General features: G+C 39.6%; 2 protein-coding genes across 2 annotated transcripts; both read left to right on the top strand.

Moving 5' to 3' along the window:
• The first annotated feature begins 443 nt into the window (after positions 1-443).
• pdpk1b (3-phosphoinositide dependent protein kinase 1b) lies at positions 444-11,040 on the top strand. The gene is made up of 14 exons (XM_077245326.1): positions 444-600; positions 2,927-3,121; positions 3,218-3,260; positions 3,368-3,505; positions 4,580-4,724; positions 4,870-4,967; positions 5,089-5,164; positions 5,423-5,491; positions 7,743-7,839; positions 7,930-8,103; positions 8,200-8,429; positions 8,525-8,582; positions 9,296-9,448; positions 9,530-11,040. Exons 1-14 carry the CDS (start codon positions 466-468, stop codon positions 9,641-9,643), a joined length of 1,725 nt encoding a protein of 574 aa, XP_077101441.1. The 5' UTR covers positions 444-465; the 3' UTR covers positions 9,644-11,040.
• A 1,645-nt stretch (positions 11,041-12,685) lies between these two features.
• kctd5b (potassium channel tetramerization domain containing 5b) lies at positions 12,686-26,912 on the top strand. The gene is made up of 6 exons (XM_077245355.1): positions 12,686-13,126; positions 15,809-15,917; positions 16,006-16,097; positions 22,006-22,101; positions 24,193-24,318; positions 25,666-26,912. The coding sequence occupies exons 1-6, from the start codon at positions 12,926-12,928 to the stop codon at positions 25,693-25,695; spliced, it is 654 nt and encodes a 217-aa protein (XP_077101470.1). The 5' UTR covers positions 12,686-12,925; the 3' UTR covers positions 25,696-26,912.
• The last annotated feature ends 1,079 nt before the right edge of the window (positions 26,913-27,991 follow it).

Below are 27,991 nucleotides of genomic sequence, written 5' to 3'. Positions count from 1 at the left end.
CTGAGAAATCCGGAAATATGTTAAAATCGCTCAGTGTTGCAGGTAAAAAAATTTTATGAAGGCAACATATGATATGCTACATTATATAGACATATTACTAAAGTGATATTTAACACGTCCATAATATTGCTGCGGGAATAATTGAGGGTTATTTATGGTTTGTTGTAGTCATTTGTTAAATCTTTTTTACACTTTTAAATATCCGACAGTGAATAGAATAATGAATGTGAATGTCATTTTCAATGTGACGTTACCCAATTTTTGAAAACGAACCTTACGCTGACTGTTTAACGGAAGTTAAGTTACACCAGAGAATGTCTGGTTACACCATGGGTTACACCCATACTTCGCGCAAGGCGTCATGGGGTGCTGGAAAAAGATGGATATAACGTTAGATGGAATTTTGGGGATTGGCCGTTTGGGGGCGCGCGTTTTTTTTTTTTTTTTTTTCTCTCGACTGCAGTAATGTTGTTGTGGCGTGACGTCACAGCCGTGAAGCGAAGGCGCAGAGAGGGCGGCCATGACTCCAGTCTTCACAATTATTTAATCCCAAATAAATTACCCGCGGAAACTTCCATGGCAAGAGCCACGAGTCAGATTGTGAGTACCGCTAGCGTTTTGGGAATGCGGGCTCGAAGCCGCCTCGCGCCGCGTTGCGCGCGCTGCTTGTAACGGCGTTTTTTGGGGGGTGGCGCGGGACGCTTGCGACCCGACTCTTTTGCTTAGCATTTAGCTTCATTAGCCCACTAGTCCCCAAAACAAGCGCAGGTCTATTAACCAGGAAGTGTCAACTTTTGTTTCTTATCGTAGTTTATACAGGGATTTCTGAATGAATTGTTAGGCTTGATGTTGATATTTTTAAAAGAGCATTGTAGATAAATGCTCATATTGTTATGTGTTAGCGCTGCGAGCTAATTCTATCAACAAATGAAGTTGCTTGTTTTCTTAGCCGTTAGCCTCACCGCTAACTCACGGCTAAGGGCTTTGGTTCAGACTGTCTTAAATCGCTCTCGATTTACACAAATCATGTTTATTTCTAAGAATTAATTGAGAACATCCAGGGCTTGTTCTTAAGTCGCTGACAAACTACAATACCGTTTTTGTGTCAGTAGCGCTTCTAGCAGAAGTCGCCTCAGGTTGTTTTGTCTCATTTGGTTCTCTGTTTGCTCTGTTTATAATTTTTAAACCGTAATTAAGGGATAATTAGTTGTACTACATGTATATAACGGATTATTAACATGTCCATGTTAGCACTGACTTAGTTAACTTAAGCATGTTATTTCTGAAATGAACATACTCAGAGTTGCGGCCTATACAAGTAGCTTAGAGATTTTTAAACTTTCACCTTCTCATGTTCTTTTGACAGCCTATTATTATTACGTACAACGTCATATAGATCACTAGACTAAGACAAAACACTTATGAATATGATTGGTGAATTATCAGGCTCATTTGTGGGCCATTTTCAGACACAGCATATTAAACTGGGTATGTAGGTTTAGTTTAGATTTATCAATATGTAAATCCTGCAATGTAAATTGCCTCTGTTATTTCTGTTGCTGTTTTTATTGTTGTTTCTTAAGCCTCGTTAAGTGTATGAAGTATGAATTAATATTGCGGTGCGTGGGTTGCAAAGGGTAGTTAACAGGATTATTGCTGGAGATTTGACCAAAGTTCTTGTGGACGTGTGACTCATGTTTTATAGAGATGTTTTAAAGTTCATTATTGTAGGAATGCTGATTATGAATAATGTGGGCTGCAGTTACAGGTAGTGATGGGAGAAACAAAGCTTTTCAAAGCTTCGAATCAATTGAACTAACATAATGATTCACTGTTTCAAAGCGTTCAAACGCCACACGCTGGTGACGCCTGCTGGGCAGAACAGTGTGAATGCAACCAAAACTCAGGCCAAACATGCATAAAAATAGACTTTGCAAATGTTTTATTGAGAGTATAATCTATCAAATGCCACCATAACTGATCATATAATCTTGTTTTGTTTGTTCAATGGATAGCTCAGCTAAACAGCCCATTAAGATACCATTTACTACTATTATTCATTTTAATTATACAAATGCCTCATTAAGACGTCTACACATTTATTAAGCTGATCAGGTAAAAACCATAGCCGCTGGGGTTGATCTCAGTGAATCTGCATGATTCATGGGTTCACAAAGATCGTAGTATACCCTCATTCACTATTCCCTACAAGGGAATGGGGCGATTTCGGACACATCCTTCGAAACAGTTATGACCACACGAAGCCTCGATTATTGAAAACACTTGACTTTGAAACGGTTTCTAAGCTTCATTCAGCAATGTTTTGAAAGCATCAATCAAGCAGTGTGAGAGAAAGACAGTGAACATTGTAGTGCATATTAGTTTCCTTTTTAATAATTTAACAATGATATACAGTTTAATTATGAATATTCAGTGTAATTTAGGCAGAGCTTTACAGTAATTATATGTGAGAACTGTTTGGATGCTCTTTAACTCGTAAACTTACTTATAAACTGACTTGCAGTCAGAATGACACCCTGTTCATGTTTTCATTTATCAAAAACTTGTAATGCCATCGTTCGTGTTTCAGGTGAGCACATAATGGTTAATTATCAATAACTTTAATATTATTAATACATAGGATGTGTGCTCTCATCTTGCTGTCAACAATGTGTGATGTCATTGCACTTTAAATGAGTTTACATAATGTAGGATTGGCATATTATATAAACTGGGTATAAATATTTTCTCTAAAATATTTAAATAATTAATACATATAATAATTGAAATGATTAAATTAAAAAATGCAAAGAAATGCTGTACTATCTTTCATGAAAAGTATCACAAGCCGTGCAGTAATTGCATCAGAGGCAGTAGTTCAGTAATGTGAGTAATACACTGACTTCCTCTTTCTTTTTCTCGTCAGTATGATGTTGCATCCCTCCACTCCTCTGTTCTCATCTCCTGTCCACCCATGGTAAGAGGCCAGCAGGACACGCCCCGTCTCCACGGCAGCAGCATGGAGGGACCGGCATTACCCCCCCAGCCGACCCAGCCTCGCAAGAAGAGACCCGAGGATTTCCGATTCGGAAAAATATTGGGAGAAGGCTCCTTCTCTACCGTATGACACACTTTTAAGATGTCATGCACATCTGATGTATCTCAGATAGTATTATTTATTTAATGTACTAACCTTTGCCATCTGTACTACTTGCAGGTTGTCTTAGCAAAGGAACACTCGACGGGGAAGGAATATGCAAGTAAGTTGTTACATCATCAGACTGCATTCGATTTATCAGTATTACATTGACATTAAAATACTGGATGGAAGCATGTATTAAAAGTGTTTGTGCACGTGTTTCAACAGTTAAGATCCTGGAAAAGCGCCACATAATGAAGGAGAACAAAGCGCAATATGTTAAGAGAGAAAGAGACATCATGTCACACCTGGATCATCCATTCTTCGTCAAGCTGTTCTTCACCTTTCAGGATGAAGAGAAGCTCTGTATCCTTCACACACATGCTAGTGGTCGACCAATATAGGCACTGCAGGGTGGTCATAAAATTGGTTACTGATTCGATACAAATCACGATGCTAAACCCACAATACTATAGTTTTATTATTATTAAAAAATTATATTTTATTATTATCAAGACCCACAAATATTCCCTCATTGCATTATTATACATTATATATAGTAGATTCATGTAGTAATGTCACTGAAACTCTGTTAACTCATTGTTTTCCTCACGCTGTACTCATTCTTTCAATGCAGGCATTTGTCGGATCTCTTACACAGACAAGCCGCGCTCTCAGACTCTCCCGCTATTAGAGCACTATACATATAAGAATAAACCATCTAAAACGCTTTGAATAATCATACTACTAAAACTAAATGTGATGTGGGGATTTAAATGTTTGTGCTTTCCATTTGAGAAGTGCCGTTCCAGTGTGTATGCGCTTCAGATAATTAATGCAGTCAATCACAGTTCTAATCGCAAGAAAGCATGTCAAAATGATTATTCCCAAACTGTAAATGGTTAGTTCATCAAAAAATGTATTCTGCATTTTCTCCCCCTCATGTTTTTGTGCGTCGCACAAGCATTTGAACGTCTGTGTTCACTACAGTATAAGTTGTTGTAAATTTGTTGATCATCATTTGAAGCCATCGTGTTTCCTCATGTCTTGGATTTGGATTAGACCACTCGATTGATTATTTTTATGATGCCTTTATGACATTTGTTTGGATCTGAAGTTTTAGAGGAATGGACTTTGAATAGAGGGACAGAAATCTTCCAGGTTTCATCAACATAGTTTCATTTGAGTTTGGAAGTTGAATGAAAATCTTGTAGGTTTGATACGACATGAGGACAGACTTTACTTTTTGGGTGGATTATACTTTATAAATACTGTAAACTGAGTCTTAAATAAAACTAAGTCTATATCGCAAATCATATCGTTTACATCAACGATCCATATCGCCACATTTTTATATCTCATCTTCTTGATGTAAGATATATCTCTGTATCTTAATGTAGACTTAGTTTAAATCGAATGCTTTCCTGAATGTACTGTCAGATTTTGGATTGAGCTATGCTAAAAATGGCGAACTGCTGAAATACATTCGAAAAATTGGCTCGTTTGACGAGACCTGTACACGGTTCTACTCCGCTGAGATAGTTTGTGCTCTTGAGTACTTGCATCAGAAGGGCATCATCCACAGGTTAGTAGGTTTGTCTTTAAGGCTTGTCTGTCAATAGTTTTATTTGTCCTTTTTATGTAGTTAAAAAAAAAATGTTTTATATATATATATACACATGCGTATATCCTGACATTGAGTTATTTCTGTTACTGTGGTTTTGTTACAGAGATCTAAAGCCAGAGAATATTCTGCTCAGTGAAGAGATGCACATTCAAATAACAGACTTTGGCACGGCCAAACAACTGTCCTCTGACAGCAAACAGGGTAATACATATACTCCACATAACAATCATCCTCTGACAGTGTAAACCGTTCATGCACAAGGATCCTCTTTTGATAGTGCTTTTATTAAGTGACATTGTCATTCTGATGTTTCTCCCCGCAGCAAGAGCAAACTCATTTGTTGGTACGGCTCAGTACGTCTCTCCAGAATTACTGACTGAGAAATCTGCCTGCAAGAGGTAAACACGACTGATGAATATTTCATGGTTATATTTCATGCAGTTGTAATGCTTTTGTTGTAAAGGAAAGGGGCCTAATTCAGAGATGCGTCACGTTAGTTTGCAGCATTTATTTAGGGTTTCCTCTTCTGAGTCGTGGAGAGATTATGTGCAATAACTAAACAAGGATTTATTAGATGTTTTGACTAAAGGTTAATTTTATGACTGTTATCTGGCTTACTTGTGTGTTTATCTCAAACATTTTTTTTCTTGTGGCAGTTCGGATCTCTGGGCATTAGGCTGCATTATCTACCAGCTTGTTGCTGGTTTGCCGCCATTCAGAGCTGGGTGAGTTTTTTTTCAGGGTACTACCGATATGCAAAACTACATATTGATTTAAAGTGGATAAGGGTGCTCCGATCAGAGTTTTTTGGGCCAATTACCGATCACTGGAAGCAGTACCGGCCAAAACCGATCACCAAAGTAAATAATACTACTTTATAAATAGAAGGCTTCAAATAGACCCACTGGGATTATTTAGCTATTCTTAACAACAATGTATTTCTAGTAGGCCTATGGAAAAAAATAAGATGATGAGAAACTATCAGGAATTGACAACTCTTGATATAATGGCAATCAACATGTGCAATATATTCCATTCCCTCTCTTAGAGGTGATTAGGAGCAGCTTAGAGCTTAACAAACATAACATTCCTGTCTTTATCAATGGACAGTAATCAAATGTAAAACCACTGCATTGTATTCACTGTATCAATTATAGATTAATCTGACTAAATCTACTGAAGAGCAGTCAGTGATTTCCTCTTTGTCTTTTGTAGTTTGATTAAAATTAATGACAGACAGCAGCAGGAATATTAGGTGACTGGCACTTTGAGACCGATTGCACGGATCCAATATACTGTTACACATGACCCCCCCAAACTATTTGTTCACTTAAGACAGGGTTTTTCCTGGCTCAAAATGAGGCGGAGGTGGTAAAATTGTAACATTAGGGGGGTCCGGGGGCATGCCCCCCCAGGAGAAAATTTTGTACATTTTAAAGATAAATTCATTAATCTGGTGCACTTTGAGTCACTCGAATCTGTTGTTAAAAATAAATAATAATCCACCCGACACCCCCCATATTCTTTGATTTAGATATCTGCATCTGATCATCACATTACAATTATTCAATTAAGCATGATAATATGGTAACATATCACACAATTAACATTTATTTAAATTAAAAGTTCTTCTTTTGGCAAAATTACATCTTCTTTATAGCCTAAACAGAGGCTTTACTCCCTTTAAACTTATTGTCAATGTTTCATTTTTGAAAACACTCTTATCAGAACAATTTTTTGTACCTTTATAAAGGGCATTTTCCCCCTAATTTTATTTTCAATTGAATCTTTGACTCAAGCGATTAGTTCAAAACGCTGAATGATTCAGTAATGAATCATGGATGAGTGTTGCTGTGAGATGCGATATGGTTCTGTTGTTTGGAACTATTTTCGCTGCTAAAACAGAACAAAAACAGTCTAAAAATGTAAGTAACTTAATTTTAACTATTTGTTTATTGAACTGTTATGAAATTAATATCTCGGTTGCTATCGTGATTCCATTCAGGAAAACAGCACTCTGGTCGTGTGTAGGTTTCTTAACTATAATTAATGTTATAAATAACTGCGTGAGACTCAACAGCGCAACTTTGTTACCGTCCGTACATTAGGTACCATGATGGGAATTCTGTGTCTTTATTACACTCATTTAGCTGTCATCCACCCTCGATTGAATGGAATGTTTTTATTACTCGACCCGCGGATTATGATCCGTGCAGCACTATCGGCAAACTACACGGTTAGAGAATGGACACAAGCGGGAATCGCGACAGAACTGTCACGGTGGAAAAAGTGTATATGAGCACGTGACTGTCTGTCCGAGCTTTGTCGAGAGGCGGAGGCGGCACGAAATTTGACGGAGGCGGCTGCCTCATAATTGTCTATGCAGGAAAAACCCTGCTTAAGACATAACTAATGGTGTTAAGCAAATACTCACCAAGCCAGGCATTTTGATATATCACTGTGTGTATTTTACCGTTTGGGCGTGATCCTAAAGCTCAAAGTTCACTTTGCTTGTCCGTACAGAAAGCTGCTTGCAGAACAGTAACTTTTTCGCAGCTTAACGGGTTAGTTCACCCAAAAATGATAATTGTGTCATCATTTACTCACCCTCAAGATGTTCCAAACATGTATGATTTTCTTTCCTCTGTTGAACACAAAAGACATTTTGAAGAATGTTGGTAATCAGAAAGTTGACGGTAGCCATTGACTTCCATAGTAGAAAAAAATACTATTGAAGTCAATGCCTTTTTAATATACACTTCTTTTTTTTCTTTTTACTCACGACACGAGAAAGAGTGAGATGATATACTACTGTCAAAAAAGTCCAGAGTTTGACGGATTGGGTTTTTCCCATGCATATTGTCAGCGAAGAACACTTTTTTTACCTCATGATATATCCCTAACATCAACCCTGTCCATGTGAAGAAGCTGAAAACTCCAATTACTAAACATTTTTTTTCGTTTAATCCATCACAGGAATGAGTATCTAATATTCCAGAAGATTATAAAACTCGAGTACGAGTTTCCTGAGAAATTTTTCCCCAAAGCTAAGGACCTTGTGGAACAGCTTCTGGTCAGCCTTATTTATTCATAAATGTTTGTTTTTCTATTCATAGTGTAGGTGAGGATCTGCTGTGTGCTCATTGGTGTTTTACTTTCACAGTCACTGGATCCGTGCAAGCGGATTGGCTGTGATGAGATGGGCGGCTACGGACCGCTGAGGTCCCACCCTTTTTTTGAAACGGTTGGCTGGCATGATGTACATTTGCGGACTCCACCCAAACTAACGGCTTATCTTCCCGCCATGTCTGAGGATGATGAGGACTGCTATGGAAATGTGAGTCAACACAAATGACTCGTGGAGGGGTCTGATTTTCTTTAGAAAATGTAAAATTGAGATCATTCTTAATCTTCTTTTCTCCTTTATTTCCAGTATGATGATCTCCTGAGCCAGTTCAGTTGTATGCAGGTGGCACAGCCTGGCCCTGCCCCTTTAGTTCCCTTTACAGTAGAGACAAGTGCTCCTACGTATAACCCCTCTCCTAGTGTGGATCAGTTTATACATATTCATGAGCTGGACAGTAATAGCATGGAGCTTGACTTACAATACAGCGATGAGGAGAAACGCATCTTACTGGACAAGCAGAGTGCTGCAAACCCATGGTACACAAATACAGTTTTTTTTTTAATGTGACTTTTTATCTCTGCATGCTTTCTGTAACTTTTCTGTCTCGTTTTTTTTTTTCTTTTTTTTTCAGGCACCAGTTTGTGGAGAATAACCTTATCTTAAAAATGGGCCCAGTGGACAAACGCAAAGTGAGTAACTGTTGGTAATCTGTTCATCTGTACAAGTATTCAGTCCGATAGAATTGTTTTCCATCCAATTCCTGAACAAATGACTTGTGAAATGTTTAGGTGTGTTCGAACGACATCAAAGTACCGTTAGAGAGCAGACGGCTCTGTATGCTTTCAAATCACTCTCCCAGTAATTTGATGTCATACATCGATCGGTCTGCGCTGAGCAGATTTAAGTCGAACAAACCTATTGTTTTTAGTGAATTAAAATCATACAACACGATCATCAGTGTAGTCTGACCAATTGCTGATCGAATGACTCTTATGAATCAGTTATTTTTTAGTGAATCAAAACTGTGTGAACAGTGCATTCCATCCAGTTCCCTAACAAATTATTCTTATGATTTGATTATTTTTAGTCAATCAAAACTATACTACAGCATGACCAGTGTATTCCATTCAGTTCCTGAACGAAGGACGCATATTATTCAGTTCTTTTTAGTAAATCAAATCCGATTCTAATTTTGTTCATTTTAGTGAATCAAAACCATTGAACCACCAGTGTAGTCAGACCAATTATTGATCAAATGACTCTTATGATTTAGTTATTTTTAGTGAATCAAACACTGTTCGAAGTTCCATGACAGGAACTATGTTTTATAATCTTACTTTGTTAAAAGAGTTGATTTTTTTGTGTGTTTCATTGTGTCTTTCCTTGTTGTGTACCTGTGTAGGGTCTGTTTGCACGGAGGAGGCAGTTGCTACTGACTGAGGGTCCTCACTTGTACTACGTGGATCCGGTCAATAAAGTTCTGAAAGGGGAAATTCCATGGTCACCTGAACTACGGCCAGAAGCAAAGAACTTTAAAACCTTCTTTGTTCACACGGTAACAGCAGTCTATTATCTTATAATGCCACATCTGCATGGTTTAAATCGGATGTTTAATGACGCTGCTTTGTTCCCGTAGCCAAACCGGACGTACTATCTAATGGACCCAAGCGGCAACGCTGATAAATGGTGCAAGAAGATCCAGGAAGTTTGGAGGAAGATCTACCACAAACACCAGAGCCCCAGCCTATAGGACTACAGTGCTCCTCCCCGTTGGCCACACCCCCACAATTCTCCAACCAATCACAGGACGGGGACACACCCCTGTAGAGACGCCTCTCCAGCTATATATTGTCTTTGTCTCCTCATATATCAGTCCCGTCGCTCCCAGGCACTTTCTCTGTTCAGATTCAGTTGTTTTACACGCCGAGGGTGGAGTCTTCACAACCAAAAGCAGCAAGGCCGTAGTCAGCATGTCATGTCGGCAGGCATGAAATAGAAAACCTTTATCACACGTTTAGACAAAGTCTTTCAATCGGTTTAAAGCAATGCAGGTAACAAACCCTTTCGAATCGTGCAATCTCCACCCGCCTGTTGCGGAACAAGTGCACACGCGCTCTTCTTTTCTCGCTCGACGCGAACACACACTCATCTCCTTACATTGAAACGCCTAACCGCTTTGTAGTGTGTGTCGCTTTAGTCTGCGTTTAGAATTAAGGCGGGTCCTTTTACCCTTATTGGCTACAGTAGCTGGTCTTGCTGATTCCGATTGGAGGATGTGGTGTCGAATCTCTCCTCAGCATGTTCACGTTATGAATTAGCTTCAAATTGCACCAGGAGACGACACCACACCGCATCAAAAGCCACATGGGTAATGTGGTTTGAGAGGGTAATTTGTCGCCCCCCTGGCCCTATGCTGAAAGCACGACTGAGTTTAGCTGTTTTCCTTTGAAACGCTTGCATTGTGACAGTATGCATTGCTGATTGGAGGCTTGCGACGGAGGGGCGATCTGGTTGTGTGCGTGTGTTTGGCTCCTCTCATTTGGCCGTTTTTAACAGGAAGTCCGTGGAGTGAGTGAGACCGACAGACTGAGTGTGTGTGCGCGTGCGTCTTCCTGATCGGTAACAGATGACTGTGATGTACAGTTGATGTAAAATTGCAAATGGGAGGTGAGTAAAGAGGTGACTCTAGGATCCAGGTTTTGTATTTTTATTCTTGTATAAGGTTATTGGGCCGCTCCGTTCTGGCCTGGCTTCTCTGTGTTATTTAAATTCTAATATATGAAAGCATATTTGGATTGAAGTCATGTTCCAGGGCCTTGCTGTGTATGTATTGAAAATGTATAGCCTTTGAATGTGAAGAATTATTGTAAACTATGATATTTTACTGCTTTTGTTTTCTTACTATATCATATACATTTTCTATTTGCGCAGTGATTGGCTCATTTCTGATAATTTAATGCCTGTATGCGCACAGCCCCACTTGTCTGTGTGTGCGCGCATGTTTGTCTTTGTGTGAGAGAGATATGGTTTGTGTGTGCGTGGGGGGTCCTTGTGCGTGTAGGCAATGTGTGTATTCTTCTTGTCGACCTTTTGCGCTCGGCAAAACCTAGAACTGAAATAAAGCATGTAGGGTTTTAGGCCAACAAACATTCTCTTTGGTTTTTTTCCGTGTTAGAATGGCATTTGTTTTAAATTTGTTCCCTTGACAGTCAATATTATTATTATTTATATATATGTATATATATATGTACACACACACACATGTGTATAAAGAAAATAAATTTAACCCTTTTAGGATTAAGAACATTTTAATTATCCTAAAAATCTTTATGAAATGTATTTATTATATTCATTCATTTATTTTTTACTTTTTGGGGAGGAATAGGATCAGGACATGTTTCTGACAGACTTTGCTAGATCTACTCTGTAGATTAATTACTATTAGTAGGCCAGTATTTTCATAGCATAGTCAGATTCTAAAGTAGCTAATCAATCAGACCCACTAATTACAAAACTAACTTTATGATACCATTATTGAAATCTGAATCATCCGCCCTCTATAGTGAACTCATGCAATCTCACAGTTGGTTGTGCAGCCCTCCAGTCTAAAATAAATGGGGTCTCTCAACCTAGTTGGCATTTTTTGGAATCACATGCATCATGAGATGATGATGACGACCTATAAAGAATTTTACTAATTGCAGGCCCATTTAGACAAGCTGTTCATTAGGCATTAAGGTAGTTGATTATTAAGTTGATTATTAGCATGCATACTACTTTTTTTTTTTTTTGCTGGATACAAAAACATGACAAGTAAACAAATTTACAACAAAAAAATAATACACAACTCTAAATTCGCATTATTTAACATCTTAAACATTATTTAACATCTTAAACGTCATGCATATTACTTACATTGGCATATTACTGATATTGTCTGTTTATTATTAGTACTCATAAGCACATATTGATGCCTTATTCTGCAGGACCATATTCGTCCCATAATCCTACCTACCCATAAACTTAGTTCATTGTGTGAATTGGACTCTAAACTAAAGTGTGACTGGCATTAAAAACAGACACGTTCTAATTTAAACTCGTTCACATCCGGATATTATTTTCGTTGAGAATTCCGATTCTGTCTAATAATATTAATAAAGTTTATTTTTTATAGCGCCTTTCAAGAACCCAAGGTCGCTTCACAAAATGATACAATCACTTGACAGACAAAGACAAGCAATCTGCTTATTATAACAATCAAACAAACAGAAAAGCAGACAGAAGAAAACAATATGAAAAGTTATAGAATCCAAGAAAAATAAATCTCGATAAAGCAAACGAAACATAAAAAAATTAAATGGTGGCAAGACCGAGAAGCAGAGAGGAAAATATCGAATCGGTTCTATCTGAGACTTCGGACGATTAATTTAAACTGATTCACAACCAAGTAAAGAATTATCCTCGCTTCATTTTGAGTTAATTTTGTTCTAAAATCGCTGTTTATCCTGTTTTTTTACTATTAGGACTTAAATTGTTAGGCTAATTGCCCATTCTAAATTAGTTTTAAATGTTTATTGTTGTAACATTTCTAACACTATTAATAATGTTAGTATTACAAAACAACACTATTTAATAGTTTATTAATGTTGATGATCCCATAATTATTCCCAATACTATAATTATTAATATTGTTCCCGTCAGCAATTTTACTGTTAAAGTCTCTTACAGATGAGTGAACGCTTTGCTTAGCAGTTCGATCGAATCACTAAAAAAAGTATCGGTTCAGAAGAATGATTCCTTTTCGAATCACTAGAAATTCAGTCGCAATAGACTGACTATACAGTGGATTTAGATATCGGAATAAACAACCCAGCCCATGTATTTTCTCTGTCTCGCGCCCAAAAACAAAACTGAGGGGTGTTTCTCGCGCCGTCAGTGCGGTGCGCTCCTCGCGCGTCTGTTAGCTTAACTTGGTTATATTGGTGAGGCGCGCGGTCACCGTTACGCACTTCAGCGGAACACCGAGCTCAGGATGGCCGAGAGTCACTGCGAGATCAGCGGCCACGACTGTCGACTGGCTCCCGCCCAGACCTTCAACCACAGATCCTCCAAGTGGGTCCGTTTGAACGTCGGCGGGACGTATTTTCTGTCCACCAGACAGACTCTCTGCCGGGACCCCAAATCATTCCTGTTCCGACTGTGCCAAGCAGAGCCAGACCTCGACTCGGATAAGGTAATACAGTTTGATTTGTTTCATTTAGAGATCATTTTGCCAGTTCAACTGATATAAATAACTTGGCATCTAAGACTGACCATTTATTTATTTAGTTCAAGTATAAGTTATTTATAAAGAATGGGTTGGAAAAGTAGGTTAGAGAGTGCAGAAGTCTGTAAAATGATAGTCAAACAAAGTCTCTTTAACACGCATTTCAAGTATAACACGTATTACCGTTAGGCATACTGACAATGTATTTTGACTAGTAGGCCTAATTATGTAATTTGACATATGTAATTTGCATTTTATTCAATTATAACAATATATTCACACACAGGACCATTATTAAATAAGATATTGTATTATGGTAACCTTATATAAAAGTGCATCTAATGTATAAACAATCATCTGAACAATGTTTTAAAACGCTGTAGGCTAATGTTAACAAAACCAAAACTGACAGCTGTACAGAAATGAATGTAGCCTATGCTTAAAAAACACTTATCATTTGGCATTAAGCATGCATAAACCTATTTTTTGTTCCGTTTTTAAATTATTCACAAGACAAAATATTTCTCCTCAGTTTGGAGGAGATGCTTTAAAATGGGTCATCTGTATGAAGCTATCTCTAGCTGTTATTTCACTTCTCTTCAGTTCATAATCACTTGTATTGATGCATGGAGTTATTTGTATTGTTTCTATGGTAATTTGGGGGGTTGTCCAGATGGCTGTTTTTGTCTAGAGTTGTTTTCCTGTCGGATGGACTCGAACAAACACACTTTTACCGTCCGCCCCACCCCTCCTCTCCCAGTCCCAGAACAAGCTCTCTACTGTTCCTCTCCTCGAGTGTTCGGCTGGGAAGACATGCAGATTGTGGCGTCCTGGGGTGGTCATGTCGATGACATCATCAGCACATCTGCCCCAGTTTTGCTTTGTAATCTGGACACAATCATCACAATTGGTCACAATTATGACACCTGAGCTGTGTCCGAGATCGGGGTGCAAGGTTATGGGTCAGATCAGTCAATGATCAGTGTTGGATGCAAGCGGGAGGTTTTTAAGTGTAGGCCAAAAATATTAGAATATGTTTTGAAACTGTCATTTTAATTGCCACCAAAAAATATTTTGTCTGATAACCTAAATATAAAAAAGGTGCATTACATCTGGTAATTGGTTTTATTTCTAAGTAAAAATTAATGATGGAATCTAGTAGACTGCAGTTTTTCCAGTGTAAAATAAAAGAGGTGCTAAAGAAAGAACTTTTTGCATTTTATCCAACCACTTTGATAAACTGATAAACTGTATCAAAATAGTATCTAAAAAAATTGATTAAATTTGAAAACTGAAATAGCATTATTGCGACATGCATGGAGAAAAATAAAGATGTTATAAGGATGAAATAATTGTCTTCAGTCTACATGATTATTATTATATATTACTGCCTAATATTTGAATTTATCATTAAAGCTAACATGTTTTTAAAAATGTTTAGACTTTTTGTCTGTTAAAATTGGGTTTAAAAACTGAATAGAAATAGCAATTATTGTGACGTTAAATGGATGAAAATAAAGATGTTGTAATATAACGATGAAATAACTTTCTAGTCTACATGTTTGTGAAATCTTACTGCCTAATATTTGAATTTATCATTAACGCTTAAGTGGTTTTGAAAATGTAATGTTAAAATGTTTTCTCATAGTAATTATCTCATAATATGCAGATATAATTATAAGTAAACCATATCTAGTTTGATTTTTTTGAAAAAGTATACAGCAGCACAGATGTTTTAAAACATTGCTGTTTGTCGTCTCAACCAATTGCGTGAGTTTGGGGGCGGAGCTACATGTTTGTTCGGAGCACTTGCTGCGTTCAAGTGTTCGGGAAACATGTTTGAAACTATTTGCATTTTATTTGGTGGCAACAAACATTACAATGAGTAGTTGAAGTGCACACTTAAATGATATAATTTCACTGTAACAAATAAATACTTTTTTTGCAATTTGAACAGCAGCGTGTTTCACATTCTTTTGGGTTCCCGCTGCTCCTGCTGTTTTACCTCCTCTCATCTCTCAGACAGTAATCTCAAAATAACCCTAATCCAGAATAATCCTGCTCTCTAGGGGCTTTAACCCTGTAAAGAGCAGGAGTCTCTAAGGCTCTGGGAAATCACTCCACGCTGTTTGTGCCCCAGATTTGATAAAAGGCTGATTTCAGCCTCACACACTGTTCAAGGTCCATTTCGCATCTGGAAGTGTCCTGGTTGAAGCTTGAACAGAATATTGTGCATGTGTGTGTCACACACACTTATTTTTTTATGAATGTGGCCTGCATGCCATTAAAAACAGATGCCGAGTCCCACACGCACACTTACACGTGCACAACTCATTAATGTTTAAACTCACTTTCCTCTAATGGATCTCTTCTGGTGTTCCCTGGTTGCATGCAAAGTAAAAACAAGCTGTTTTGTAATAATAATGATGATAACTTGATTTTCACATTTTCCATTGTCAAACTATCAGGCATGTGGTTACTAAGGTGGTACTATTTTTGACTGTTTTCAGAGGGTTTTAGCACATTGCTATGTGGTTGCTAGGGTGTTATGGATGTTTTCCAGGGCATTGTTATGCAGTTAGGGTGTTTGCAGGTCGTTACAATTTGGTTGCTGAGGTTTCTTTCTCTGTCCTTTTATTTATTCTGCAGGATGAGTCAGGGGCATATTTGATTGACAGGGATCCCATGTATTTCGGGCCCGTACTGAATTATCTGAGACATGGAAAGCTGGTCCTCAACAAGAACCTGACAGAGGAAGGTACGACAAACATGCACCGTCAAACTGACATGATCGAGACTGTGATTGTTGCTCTGTAACTTTAATTTTGTTTGCATGTGTATCTCAGGAGCTCTTGAAGAGGCGGAGTTCTACAACATCACATCTTTAATAAAACTCATTAAAGAAAATATCAGTGAAAGAGATGCTAAGACGATACATGTAAGGGAGCAGGAGAAAACACAATTCACTATAAATTAGACTATATAAAGTTTCATTATAAAGTTATGAAATTTTATTCTGGCAGTATGGAAATCTATATGTGCCTTCAGGCATACATTTAAAGTGGACCTATTATGCTCCTTTTTATAAGATGTAAAATAAGTCTCGGGTGTCCCCAGAAGGTGTCTGTGAAATTTCAGCTCAAAATGCCCCACAGATCATTTATTACACCATGTTGTTTAGTATTTTTGAGTAGAAGGAAAAACATGCTGTTTTCGTGCATGTGTCTTTAAATGTAAATGAGCTGCTGCTCCCCATCTAGAAGAGGGCGGAGTCTTTACAGCTCGTGTCTCCGATACTCTGGCAAAAACTAAAACATCTTTTTGGTTTTGATTATCATTTCTATCGCAGTCACGCTCACGTGACATTGCAGTACTTCATCATCATGAAAGTTTATTATCAGCATGCGTTTTAAAGGGGTGGTATTATAGCCCTTTTCACAAGATGTAAAATCAATCTCTGATGTCCCCAGTGTATGTGAAGTTTTAGCTCAAAACACCCCACAGGTATTTTTATATAGCATGTTAATATTGTCACTTTATGAGGGTAAGCAAAAGCGCACCGTTTTTGTGTCTGACCCTTTGCAAATGAGCTGCTGCTCCCGGCACAGTGGGCGGAGCTACAACAGCTGGTTCTTAGCTGCTTCAATTACCTCACACAGACATGCACTAACAATATCAAAAACCTTTAGCCTTTTATGTTCAAACTGGAGTCAGACAAAGATGGAGAGACTTAAGAAGTGACATGTAGGCAACATTTCTGAATGGTTAGTTGATGAATTTATGTAGCTTATGTGAAGTTATCCTCTAGTCATTGATTAGCATGTTCTGTCTTGATAATTTATAAATCGTGTTCTGGGGTGGGATTTATGTAAATTTTAGAGTTAGTGATGTCATTAACCTTGGAGGAAGCTTGTGTAGTCCCTACCAGCCGTTTGTTGTAGTCCTTAAAAAGCAATTTCTTTAAAGTGTAACTAAACCCCTGCTCAGAGCCTGACTCCACCCACTGGCAATATTTGAAAAATGCTGGAAAAATGGGCAGAGCCCAGCGGAGGGGGGTGTGCACCTGAGACGCATCTCTCTGTAGGCAAGGGCGTGGTTAGCTGGTACACTCTGACGTCAGACGGTACCACAACTTCCAATAGGAAAAATCAACTGCAGTAGCCACCGTTCAACCTGAAGAGGGCAGCACTCAGACGTTTTTACACCATATATTGTAGAATTAAAACACTTTAAACCAAAATGTCAAAAAATTTACTCAAATCAATGAACCGCATTTATGAAGCTGCTGTAGTGAATGTCAGATACATAATTCACCTTTGTTGTCAAGCGTAGTTCCACACTGTTGGTTGTAAACGCAGCACTTTGTTCTTCGTGACTGTTCAGGGATTGCGGTCCCTTTAAATGCTCTGAATGCATGCTCACGTGGGACGCTGGTCAGCGCCATTTGCTTTTGTGTGTTTACGTTCTATAAATAAATGACACGCGCATTCGTGTGCTCAAAGTGAGAAGTTGTCTCTTGCAATTTACTGCAATTTCCACACTGGTGACCCCGACATTTGTCTGCTGGACGTATCCAGAGACATGACACGACCATGACCGCGAACGTATGCTGGATCTTTTGGGCGAGCACAGACCCGATTTTCTATTCATCCAGCCTTTCCTGCGTCAGCTACCTTCCCAAGTAAGAGCTGCATTAGCCAACACCACAATCACTGACTGTTGGAGACTGGCTGAGGAGGCTGATAAATTTTTCCTCGCGAGTCAAGGACATTGTGCGGCCGCGTTTTTTCCCGCGCACATCGCTTCGGTGACGTGGGACGATTCCACACTCATCACTGCAACCACTTCTCGTCGGCAGCAGTCTTCTGGCCCCCAACAGCTTTCAGGCTTGTGTTTCTATCATGCAAAGTTTGGAAGTAAGGCTACCAAATGCCGTTCACCATCCAGTTTCGGCGGCTCGGGAAACGCCAGGGCCGGCGCTCAGTATTGGCCTTGAGTGTCGGCCGCGTAGGCAGGCTGCTTTTCATCCGTGACAGCATCTCCGGACGCCGTTTTCTGTGCGACACAGGAGCACAGAGGAGCGTCCTGCCTGCATCCCTTTTGGACATGGTGACCGACAGCCACGGCCCCCCTATGGAAGCTGCCAATGGTAGCCCCATCCGCACATATGGAACGAGTTACGTTGAATTGTGTTTCGAAGGACAGCAGTTCGGCTGGGATTTTGTTACAGCAAAGGTTACCGTCCCCCTCCTTGGTGCTGATTTTTTGTGTGCACATGGACTGTTGGTGGATTTTAAGAACCGCCGTCTGATTGACGCCGTCACATTTTGTTCATATACGTGCACGCTCAGCAAGGCCGACTCCGTACGACTGTCTAGCATGCTCTCAGCTTCCGATAATTTCTACCGTCTACTTGCCAGTTTCCCAGCCCTCACTCAGCCCACTTTCTCTGCATCTGCTGTGAAGCATGGTGTGGATCACCATCTCGCCACTACTGGTCCACCCGTCTACGCCCGTGCTCGGCGCCTCGACCCGACCAAGCTCCGGCGTTGCAAAGGCTGAGTTTGCTAACATGCAACGCCTGGGCATAGTCCGCCGATCCGACAGCCCGTGGGCATCACCCCTCCATATCGTCCTCAAACCGGGTGGCGGCTGGCGCCCGTGTGGGGACTACCTGCGGCTTAATGAGGCAACGACACCTGACTAATACCCTGTCCTGAACATACAGGATTTTTCGGCACACCTGGCTGGCAAGGTGATTTTTTCCAAGGTGGATCTTGTCCGTGGATACCATCAGGTGCCAGTACACCCACTGGACATTCCCAAAACGGCAGTGATCACACCGTTTGGTCTGTTTGAGTTCCTGCGCATGCCTTTTCAGCGCCTCATGGACTCTGTTTTGCGGGACCTGCCTTTCCTTTTTGTGTACTTGGATGACATCTTGGTAGCGAGCACGTCCAAGTCTCAGCACCTGGCACACCTCCGAACCCTTTTTGAGCGGCTTAGCCAACATGGATTTATTGTCAACCCCGCCAAGTGCCAGTTTGGTCTCTCCACCATCGACTTCCTGGGACACAGAGTCACTAAGGACGGGGCAGTCCCTCTCCCATCAAAGGTGGAGGCAGCCACACAGTTCCCACGCCCGCTCACTGTCAAATCCCTGCAGGAGTTCCTTGGCATGGTGAATTTTTACCACCGCTTCATCCCTCGAGCCGCTCAGCTCATGCGGCCCTTGCACAAGGCCTTGAAAGGTAAACCCAAGCAAGATGTGGACTGGACTGATGGCAGGGACAAGGCTTTTGCTGCCACTCAGGCTACCCTAGCGAACGCCACCATGCTGGCACATCCTTCTCCTACAGCCCCCATCGCCATCACCTCGGACGCCTCTGACTACGCCGTCGGTGCTGTCTACGAGCGGTGGGTAGGCGGGGCCTGGCAGCCGCTGGCTTTCTTTAGCCGTCAGCTGCCCCCCTGTGAGCGGAAGTACAGCACTTTCGATCGGGAGCTGCTGGGTCTCTACCTCGCCATCAGACACTTTCATTCAATGCAGGAAGGCCGACACTTCACTGCTTTTGTGGACGGCATCTGCAGCCACGGACTTGCAGCACGTTGCCGGTAAGAATAACCGCGTGGCGGACAGCCTATCACGGGCTGTAGCAGGGGCAGTCCATCTTGGTTTGGATTACGACCGCATGGCGGCGGCTCAGTCCACAGACCCGGACGTGCAACTCCTGAAGACCTCGAATACAGGGCTGCAGATCGAGGACATGGTTTTTGGTGATGCCGGCACCGCGCTCCTGTGTGACATCTCCTCAGGTAGTCCTCGGCCGGTCGTTCCCTCAGGATGGAGACGACAAGTTTTTGATGCCATCCATGGTCTCTCCCACCCAGGTTCGAAAGCGTCACAGAGACTGGTTGCAGCAAAGTTTGTTTGGCACGGCCTCAAGAAGGATGTTAGGGACTGGGCTATCACCTGTGTTGAGTGCCAACCGGCTAAAGTACAGCGCTACACTAAAGCCCCGTTAGAGTCTTTCCCGGTTCCTGAGAGGCGTTTTGACCATGTAAACGTGGACCTGGTCAGTCCTCTGCCCTCCTCTCATGGTTTCACATATCTGTTAACCATGGTTGACAGGACCACCTGCTGGCCTGAGGCTGTACCACTGACGTCAGTGGCGTCCGTCGAGATGACACGGGCATTTATTGGCACCTGCGTTGCCCGTTTCGGCACCCCTTCGGATATATCCTCTGACCGAGGCGCGCAGTTTACGTCTGAGCTGTGGGACGCTGTCGCACAGAGCCTCGGAGTGAAACTCCACCGCACGACTGCATATCATCCGCAGGCTAACGGACTCTGTGAACGTTTTCATAGGTCGATGAAGGCTGCCCTGCGTGCCAGCCTCAAAGACAGCAACTGGGTCGACAAGCTCCCGTGGGTGATGCTGGGCATCAGGACTGCGCCAAAGGAGGACCTTCAGTCCTCATCCGCGGAGTTTGTTTATGGATAGCCGTTGCGGGTGCCAGGGGATTTTGTCCCTAGCACCACGGTTCCCTGGTCTGCTACTCTCCAGTGGTCTACTCTACTGGACAATGCGAGGCTTTTCGCACCTGTCCCTACTTCCTGTCACGGCCTTCCTCAGTCGCACATCCCCGCTGGTCTTCAGACGGCTGACTATGTTTTCATTCGCCACGATGCCCACAGGGGACCGCTACGCCCGCCCTACGAGGGCCCATTCCGGGTACTGGAGACAGGGGACAAACATTTTGTGGTGGACAGGGGTGGCAAACCGGAGCGACTCTCCATTGACCGCCTTAAACCGGCTCACTTGGACATAGCTAGGCCTATTGACCTGGCTCAGCCCCCACGACGCGGACGGCCTCCTGCTCTGCCCCCACCCCTTGCTCCCCTCCCTCCCAAGCCTCCCAGACTCCATGCCCCACACCCGTGTTATGACGGGACACAGGTTGCAGTGGGGTGTCCTCGACCTCCGGCACAGCGCAGCCGTTGTGGCCGGCTGATACGCCCACCTCCCCGTTGACTGTTTGGTTCTTTTTCTGATATGGTGAATTCTGGGGGGACGTGTGTAGTGAATGTCAGATACATAATTCACCTTTGTTGTCAAGCGTAGTTCCACACTGTTGGTTGTCAACACAGCACTTTGTTCTTCTTGACTGTTCAGGGATCGCGGTCCCTTTAAATGCTCTGAATGCATGCTCACGCTGGTCAGCGCCATTTGCTTCTTGTGTGTTTACGTTCTATAAATAAATGACACGCGCATTCGTGTGCTCAAAGTGAGAAGTTGTCTCTTGCAATTTACTACAATTTCCACACTGCATTCTTACAGATCATTAACTAAAAAAAGTTGTTTTCGTTTTTAGTTACCCTTTAATGGAAAATATCTCCCTTTGCTTTGAGCGTTGTAACTTTGCAGATGTTGTTTATGCTCAAACAGCAACATTGCTCTGGCGAGGAGATAAACATGGCGTATTTGTACAGCTCACTGAGGGCGGGTCTATGCTAATAAGACAAACTCCATCAGCTGTCGTGGGCGGGGCCTAAACATACTGTGTGTGATGCCACATTGCATAGAAACTGCAAACAGCTTATAATGAGACATTTTTAATGATTTATGGGGATAAAAAAAGGAATGCATGGATTTTTACCATTATATAGTGGTTGTGTACACACACTGCCAACACAAATTTACAAATTAAAGTGAATTTTGCATAATGGGTCCCCTTTAAATGAAATTAATTTACATTTAAATGACATTTTCATTATTTTCATGTAGCATGTGAATGAAGCACAAATGTTCAAGATGTTTTACCACCCTCGTCTCTGTCTTCAGACGCCAGTCAAGCATGTTTACAGAGTTCTGCAGTGTCAAGAGGATGAACTGACGCAGATGGTCTCAACCATGTCAGACGGATGGAAGTTTGAGCAGGTAAATCAAACCCGGCATCAGTTCATCTGATCATTCCAGCTCCACAACAATCAGAATCGCTCCCGCCGGTTCAGCTGAGCTGCCGTGTGTGATGCAGGCCCTCCCTTATGCTCTGATTGGTTGTTGCAGCTTGTCAGTGTAGGTTATGGGCGGGCCCAGAAGTCAGAGTTTTTCCTGATTGTGTCTCGGGAGGTGAAGGGGGAGGAGTCAAGCCAAACTCACCCCGCCCACAGTGGAGAGGTGTGTCCAACAATCCCCTGTCCTCCCACTAACCACTGCATGCCCTTGCAGTTTTGGTTTTCATTGCAATGGACACGGTGAATGTGTTTGTCCGGCATGTGACTTGCGTGGATGTCGTGCTTTCAATCTGCATGTTTATAAGTGTTAGCATGCTTTTAACAAAGGTGAATCTCTGCATTCTGATGCATTCCCGAGCATGTTGACTATTTAAGTGCACCATGTTATATTTTAATATAAAGGGTTAGTTCACCCAGAAATGAAAATTATCCCATAATGTACTCACCCTCAAGCCATCCCAGGTGTTCATGACTTTCTTCTTTCTGCCAAACACAAAAGTTATATTAAAAAATATCCTGGCACTTCCAAGCTTTGTAATGAGATTGAATAGTAATTGTAGAAGCGATCCGTTTTTGTAAGAAAAATATCCATATTTATAACTTTATAAACCATAATCCATGGCTTCCGGTGAAAGGTCAAAGGTCACTCTTCCACCGGAACTGGACGTATGGCCGTTACCGGAAGCCAGTGATTATAGTTTATAAATGTATAAATATGGATTTTATTCTTATGAAAACACATCGCTTTGCTTCAGAAGACCTTTATTAACCCACTGGAGTCATATGGATTACTTTTATGATGGATGGATTCGCTTTTTTGGGCTTCAAAACCTTCCATTATAAAGCTTGGAAGAGCCAGGATATTTTTTATATAACTCAGATTGTGCTCGGCTGAAAGAAGAAAGTCATGTACACCTATGGCTTGAGAGTGAGTAAATTATGGGATAGTTTAATTTTTGGGTGAACAAACCTTTTAAGGCAAGACACCCCTAGTGAATAGGGTACAAGTGTAACAAATAGATATCAACATACTTCCCTGATTGATTCATTATTTTTAATGAACTACAAGCATTATTTTATATTACAAGTTTTTTTATAATGTATAAATATGCAAATTGTCTATTTGCATACATTTCCAGACCAGATATCTGAACATTGGATAAAGCCAGGTTCAGAATTCTTGTTTCATTTTGATTACATTTTGATTTTTGCATTTTAAAGAGAATCTCTATTTATCATTCCATAAATCAAGAAATACTGTCAACAGCCAGAACAAAATGCATTTTCACTATGTTTTTAGGAGTAAAATGTTGTATTAAATCAGTCAAATGATATATGAAACAAACCCCTCTGTGACTCATTTTGAGAAAACAGCTTTAAAAAAACATGAATTGTAATTGATATCTATAGATGCAAATAGATAAAGTGCAATAAAGTAAACATTTAAAAGTATATTTTGGATGTTTTCTTTCCACTAGTCTGAAACAACTCTCAAAATTGACCAGTGCATGAAAAAACAAGTTTTTTTGCCTGTAGTGTCTTGCCCTAAACTGATTATTCATCCAAAAATGTAAATTCATTACATAATTTTCTCACCCTCATGCTTCCAAACCTGCACTTTATATCTAAATATTGTACGCAACATTCACACTGTACAGTGAACGTGAATGGGAACGGATGACGTCAAGCTCCAAAAAACGCATCATAAAAGTGATATAAGTGGAAATCACAATTAAATTACAATAAAAAAATAGCTCTTGAATCACAATTGTGCGTAATATTTAAAATGCTGTCTTAAGATGTTAGTGACCGCAAATTGTCACTATAATGTCAAACCTGCATTTGAATAAAAGCAAGTCTCAAAAATTAGATTTGCAAGTTACGTTTTCAGTGACTCAGTGAAAGCATTTTTGGGTGTTCTGTTTCTTTAATCATTTGTAGTCGCTCAATGAGAACAGTTGCTCATCTCTGTGTGTTCCTCTCTGTCTCTGTCTCTCGTTCATGTTTTATGTAGTTGGTGAGTATCGGCTCCTCCTATAACTACGGTAGTGAAGATCAGGCGGAGTTCTTGTGTGTTGTTTCTAAGGAACTGCACAACCAATCACACAGCAGCAGCTCCCAGCCCAGTGAGAAAGCCAAGGTAAGCAGCATGTGTGTTCGGCTGGGTAAGTTAGGGTTAGTTATTACTTCTGCTCTTTTTTTACGCAGTATACACTGAATACCGCCTAAAAATAGTATGTGAAACAGTATGTTGCTGTTATGATGGCTTTATTACGTCGGTCACATGTCCTCATGTTTGTTGAATTCTGTCATTATTTATTTGAAATAAAATGTATTTATTTTATAGTTATTTAGCTTTTTTTTTTAAAAATCTATTTATGTGTAAAAATGTATTTATTTTTATTTTAACATTTATTTTTATTTTTTTATTTTTTACATTTATATTAACATTTATGAAGTGATATGTTGCATAAATTGCATATAGCATAATTTTATAAATAATTTTGTATTTCTATTTCAATTGTTTTTCAATAATTTTGTGTATAAAGGTTAAAAACGAACACATAATGTGTCTGGTTCGTTTAAAGAAAGAAATCAGAAAATCATGTCAATCATGCTGCATTGTGGGATACAATATAATCCAGCAGTGTGCCCTATAATGTAGTACACCATCCAGGTATCCCGTGTATACTGAATATGGGCATACTATGCACACTATACATAGTATATACTCCATAGATTATAAGAGTAATATTTTAAGAAAGAGTCCAAAGTAATAATGTCAAAACAAGAAATTTTGGTATGCTTATACAAATATAGTAGCTGTAGGTTATCTTTGTATTCTATGCATACAGAAAATTCATACTATGCACACTAGCATTCAAAGGTTTGGGGTCAGCAAGACTTTTAATAGTTTTATTTAGCAAAGAGATGTTAAATTGTTCAAAAGTGACTGACAGTAAAGACATTTAACAAAAGATTCTTATTTCAAATAAATGCATTTCTTTTGAACCATCTATTCATTAAAGAATCCTAAAATAATGCATCACAGTTTCCACGAGGCAGAACAACTGTTTTATAATAATAATCAGAAATGTTTTTAGTCCAGCAAATCAGCATATTAGAAGGATTTGTGAAGGATCATGACACTTAAGACTGGAGTATTGATGCTGAAAATTCAGCTTTGATCACAGGAATAAATTACATTTTGACATATATTCAAATAGAAAAGTTATTTTAAATAGTAATAATATTTCACAATATTACTGATTTTACTGTATTTTTGATCAAATAAATGCAGCCTTGATGAGCAGAAGTGATGTAAGAATACAAACCCCAAACTTTTGAACAGTAAGTGTACACTGTAATTCTTCAGAAATAGTTTTATTCCAACCAGAGCCGTTGTGTTGCAGAGTATTACTGACAGCAGCTCAATGCAGTTTAGTAATCTTATGTTGTATCATGTAAATCTGTTGTTTTCCCTCAGATTCTACAGGAGCGCGGTTCTAGAATATGATCATCTAGATCCCGTGTTCTGAGACATATCAGTTCTTTCTAGAACATTCCATGAGCTTTTTCTCTTCACGCGCACCGACAAACTGAAGCTCACAACACGTGAAGAGCATGTGCACTTATGGGGCCTGGAATAAAAACTGGGATGCTCTATTTTATTTATTCATAGACTGATTCTGATCGACAGGTCAGGATCTGAAGAACTGGACCATTGTAAATCTCAGGGATCAAAAGGAAACGGTGACGTCACTCTTAATCACTGTCCACCTGTTACAATCACAATCAGCCGACTCCAATAAGTGATGATGTTTCAATTGTGCATTTTCTAGTTTAAAACAAATAGTTTTAGTTAAGAATGTACAAACAAAACCTGACGATCATGTTCTCCTGTATGATATGAGATGTTACGAAGCACACTGAGCTTCAGTATGAGTCACATGATCAATGACTTTTGGACCCCACTGTCATTTGATTTGTATAAACAACCAATAGTTCACAATTGTGATTTTGAAAATCGATTTTGCAGTAGTGCCACGGTTGAGCACAAGATTTTTAGTGCTGAGTAACATTTCCTAGTGTGATATTTCAAAAGTTTGGGGTCTATAAGATTTTTAAATATTTTTTGAAAAGTCTCTCCTGCTCACCAAACCTTAATTTATTTAATTTAAAAATACAGTAAAAACAGTACCATTGTGAAATATTATTACAATTTAAAATAATTGTTTTCTATTGTATTTCAAAAATGTAATTTATTCCTGTTATCAAAACTGAATTTTCAGTATCATTACTCCAGTTTTCAGTGTCACATGATCCTTCACAAATCATTCTAATATGATCATTTGCTGCTCAAATTTTTTTTATTATTATTATCAATGTTGAAAACAGCTGTGCTTCTTCATATTTGATACCGTGATTAATTTTAATCAGGATTCTTTGATGAAGTTGCAAAAGAACAGCACTTATTTGAAATAGAAATCTTTTACAACATTAAAAATGTCTTTAATAACACTTTTGACCAATTTAATGCATCCTTGCTGAATAAAAGTATTATTTTCTTTAAAAAGAAAATCTTACTGACCACAAAATTTTGAACTGTATCTGGAATGTTTTTTTTCTTTTTTACTCCTTTTGAACATTATTGCTTTTGCACTACTGCTATTATTGTTATCATCCAGGCAATATTTCAGAGGTATCAGTAAATGCATCCTTGCTGTTAAGAAATGTGTTAGTGTATCTTATTACCTCATGGCTGGGCCTTAAAGGGAAAGAGCTTAATCAAAATGTGCAAGGTGTCATTTAAATTCTTCCCCGATCCCGGCGAAGAATTTAAATGACACCTTGCACATTTTGATATATGTACAAACGCTATTAATCCTATAAGGTCACAATAGATGCATTTGTATGTCATTTTTGAAAATGCTAAACACATTTTTGTGTTTTGGTAGTAAAATCTAAACCCGTTCTGCAAAATCTCACAACACTATAATCCAAGTAGCTGAATGCAACAACACACATCCACACACTTTTAAGACATAAATGCAGTTTTAACAAATAGTTATGCGTCTGTCTACTTCTTACTGCCATTTTGGAGAAAGCATGTTATTATGTGTTAAAGATAGGGGCAGTGTCGTTAACTAGAATGGTTAAAAATAATATATATACTGAAATGAAATAAAATATAAAAACTAAATTTATTTTATTTCTCATTTTCATTTTTCCTACTTGATAGGGTTGCACGGTGTACCGTTCCTACGGTAGTATCGCGATACTAAAGCTTCAAAAATACTGCCAATGCCTCTGTATTTTTAAAAATGGTATTATTGTGAATTATATGTTTTATTACCCTCTAGTCAGAGTTGAACATTTCAAGAGATGGGGGCAGAAAATTCTCCTGTACGCGTTCTTGTTTTTTATATTTAGGCTATAACATGATAGTTCAGCAATATGACTCGAGCTAGAGTGGTGTTTTCATTATCAACACTATTACAAATGTGATTGATTTTATACAATAGTTCAGTAAACTTATAGGACATTTTAGTCACAACATTGTCAGTATTGATGTTTTCATTCTATTTCACCAATTAAAATAGTTCTAAACAAAGCAGAGGGTTGTTCCATAAAACAATATTAGAATACAAACCAGGCTTATTTTGGTTAGTCAGACTTATTGTTGGTTGATTCAGTTTCATAAAGCAAACTTAAAATAGTTCAAACTAAGTTACTCTGGCAACTTATGCTGGGAAACTAACCTGGTCCAGGGCAGGCTAACGGTCAGGCTAACGGTCAGGCTAACTGGCACG

The sequence above is a fragment of the Siphateles boraxobius genome, unplaced genomic scaffold (genome assembly GCF_051911475.1).
Source record: "Siphateles boraxobius isolate OS27281-9 unplaced genomic scaffold, OSU_SipBor_1 26, whole genome shotgun sequence".
NCBI classification, from domain to species: Eukaryota; Metazoa; Chordata; class Actinopteri; order Cypriniformes; family Leuciscidae; genus Siphateles; species Siphateles boraxobius.
This window is presented reverse-complemented; position numbering and strand designations above follow the sequence as displayed.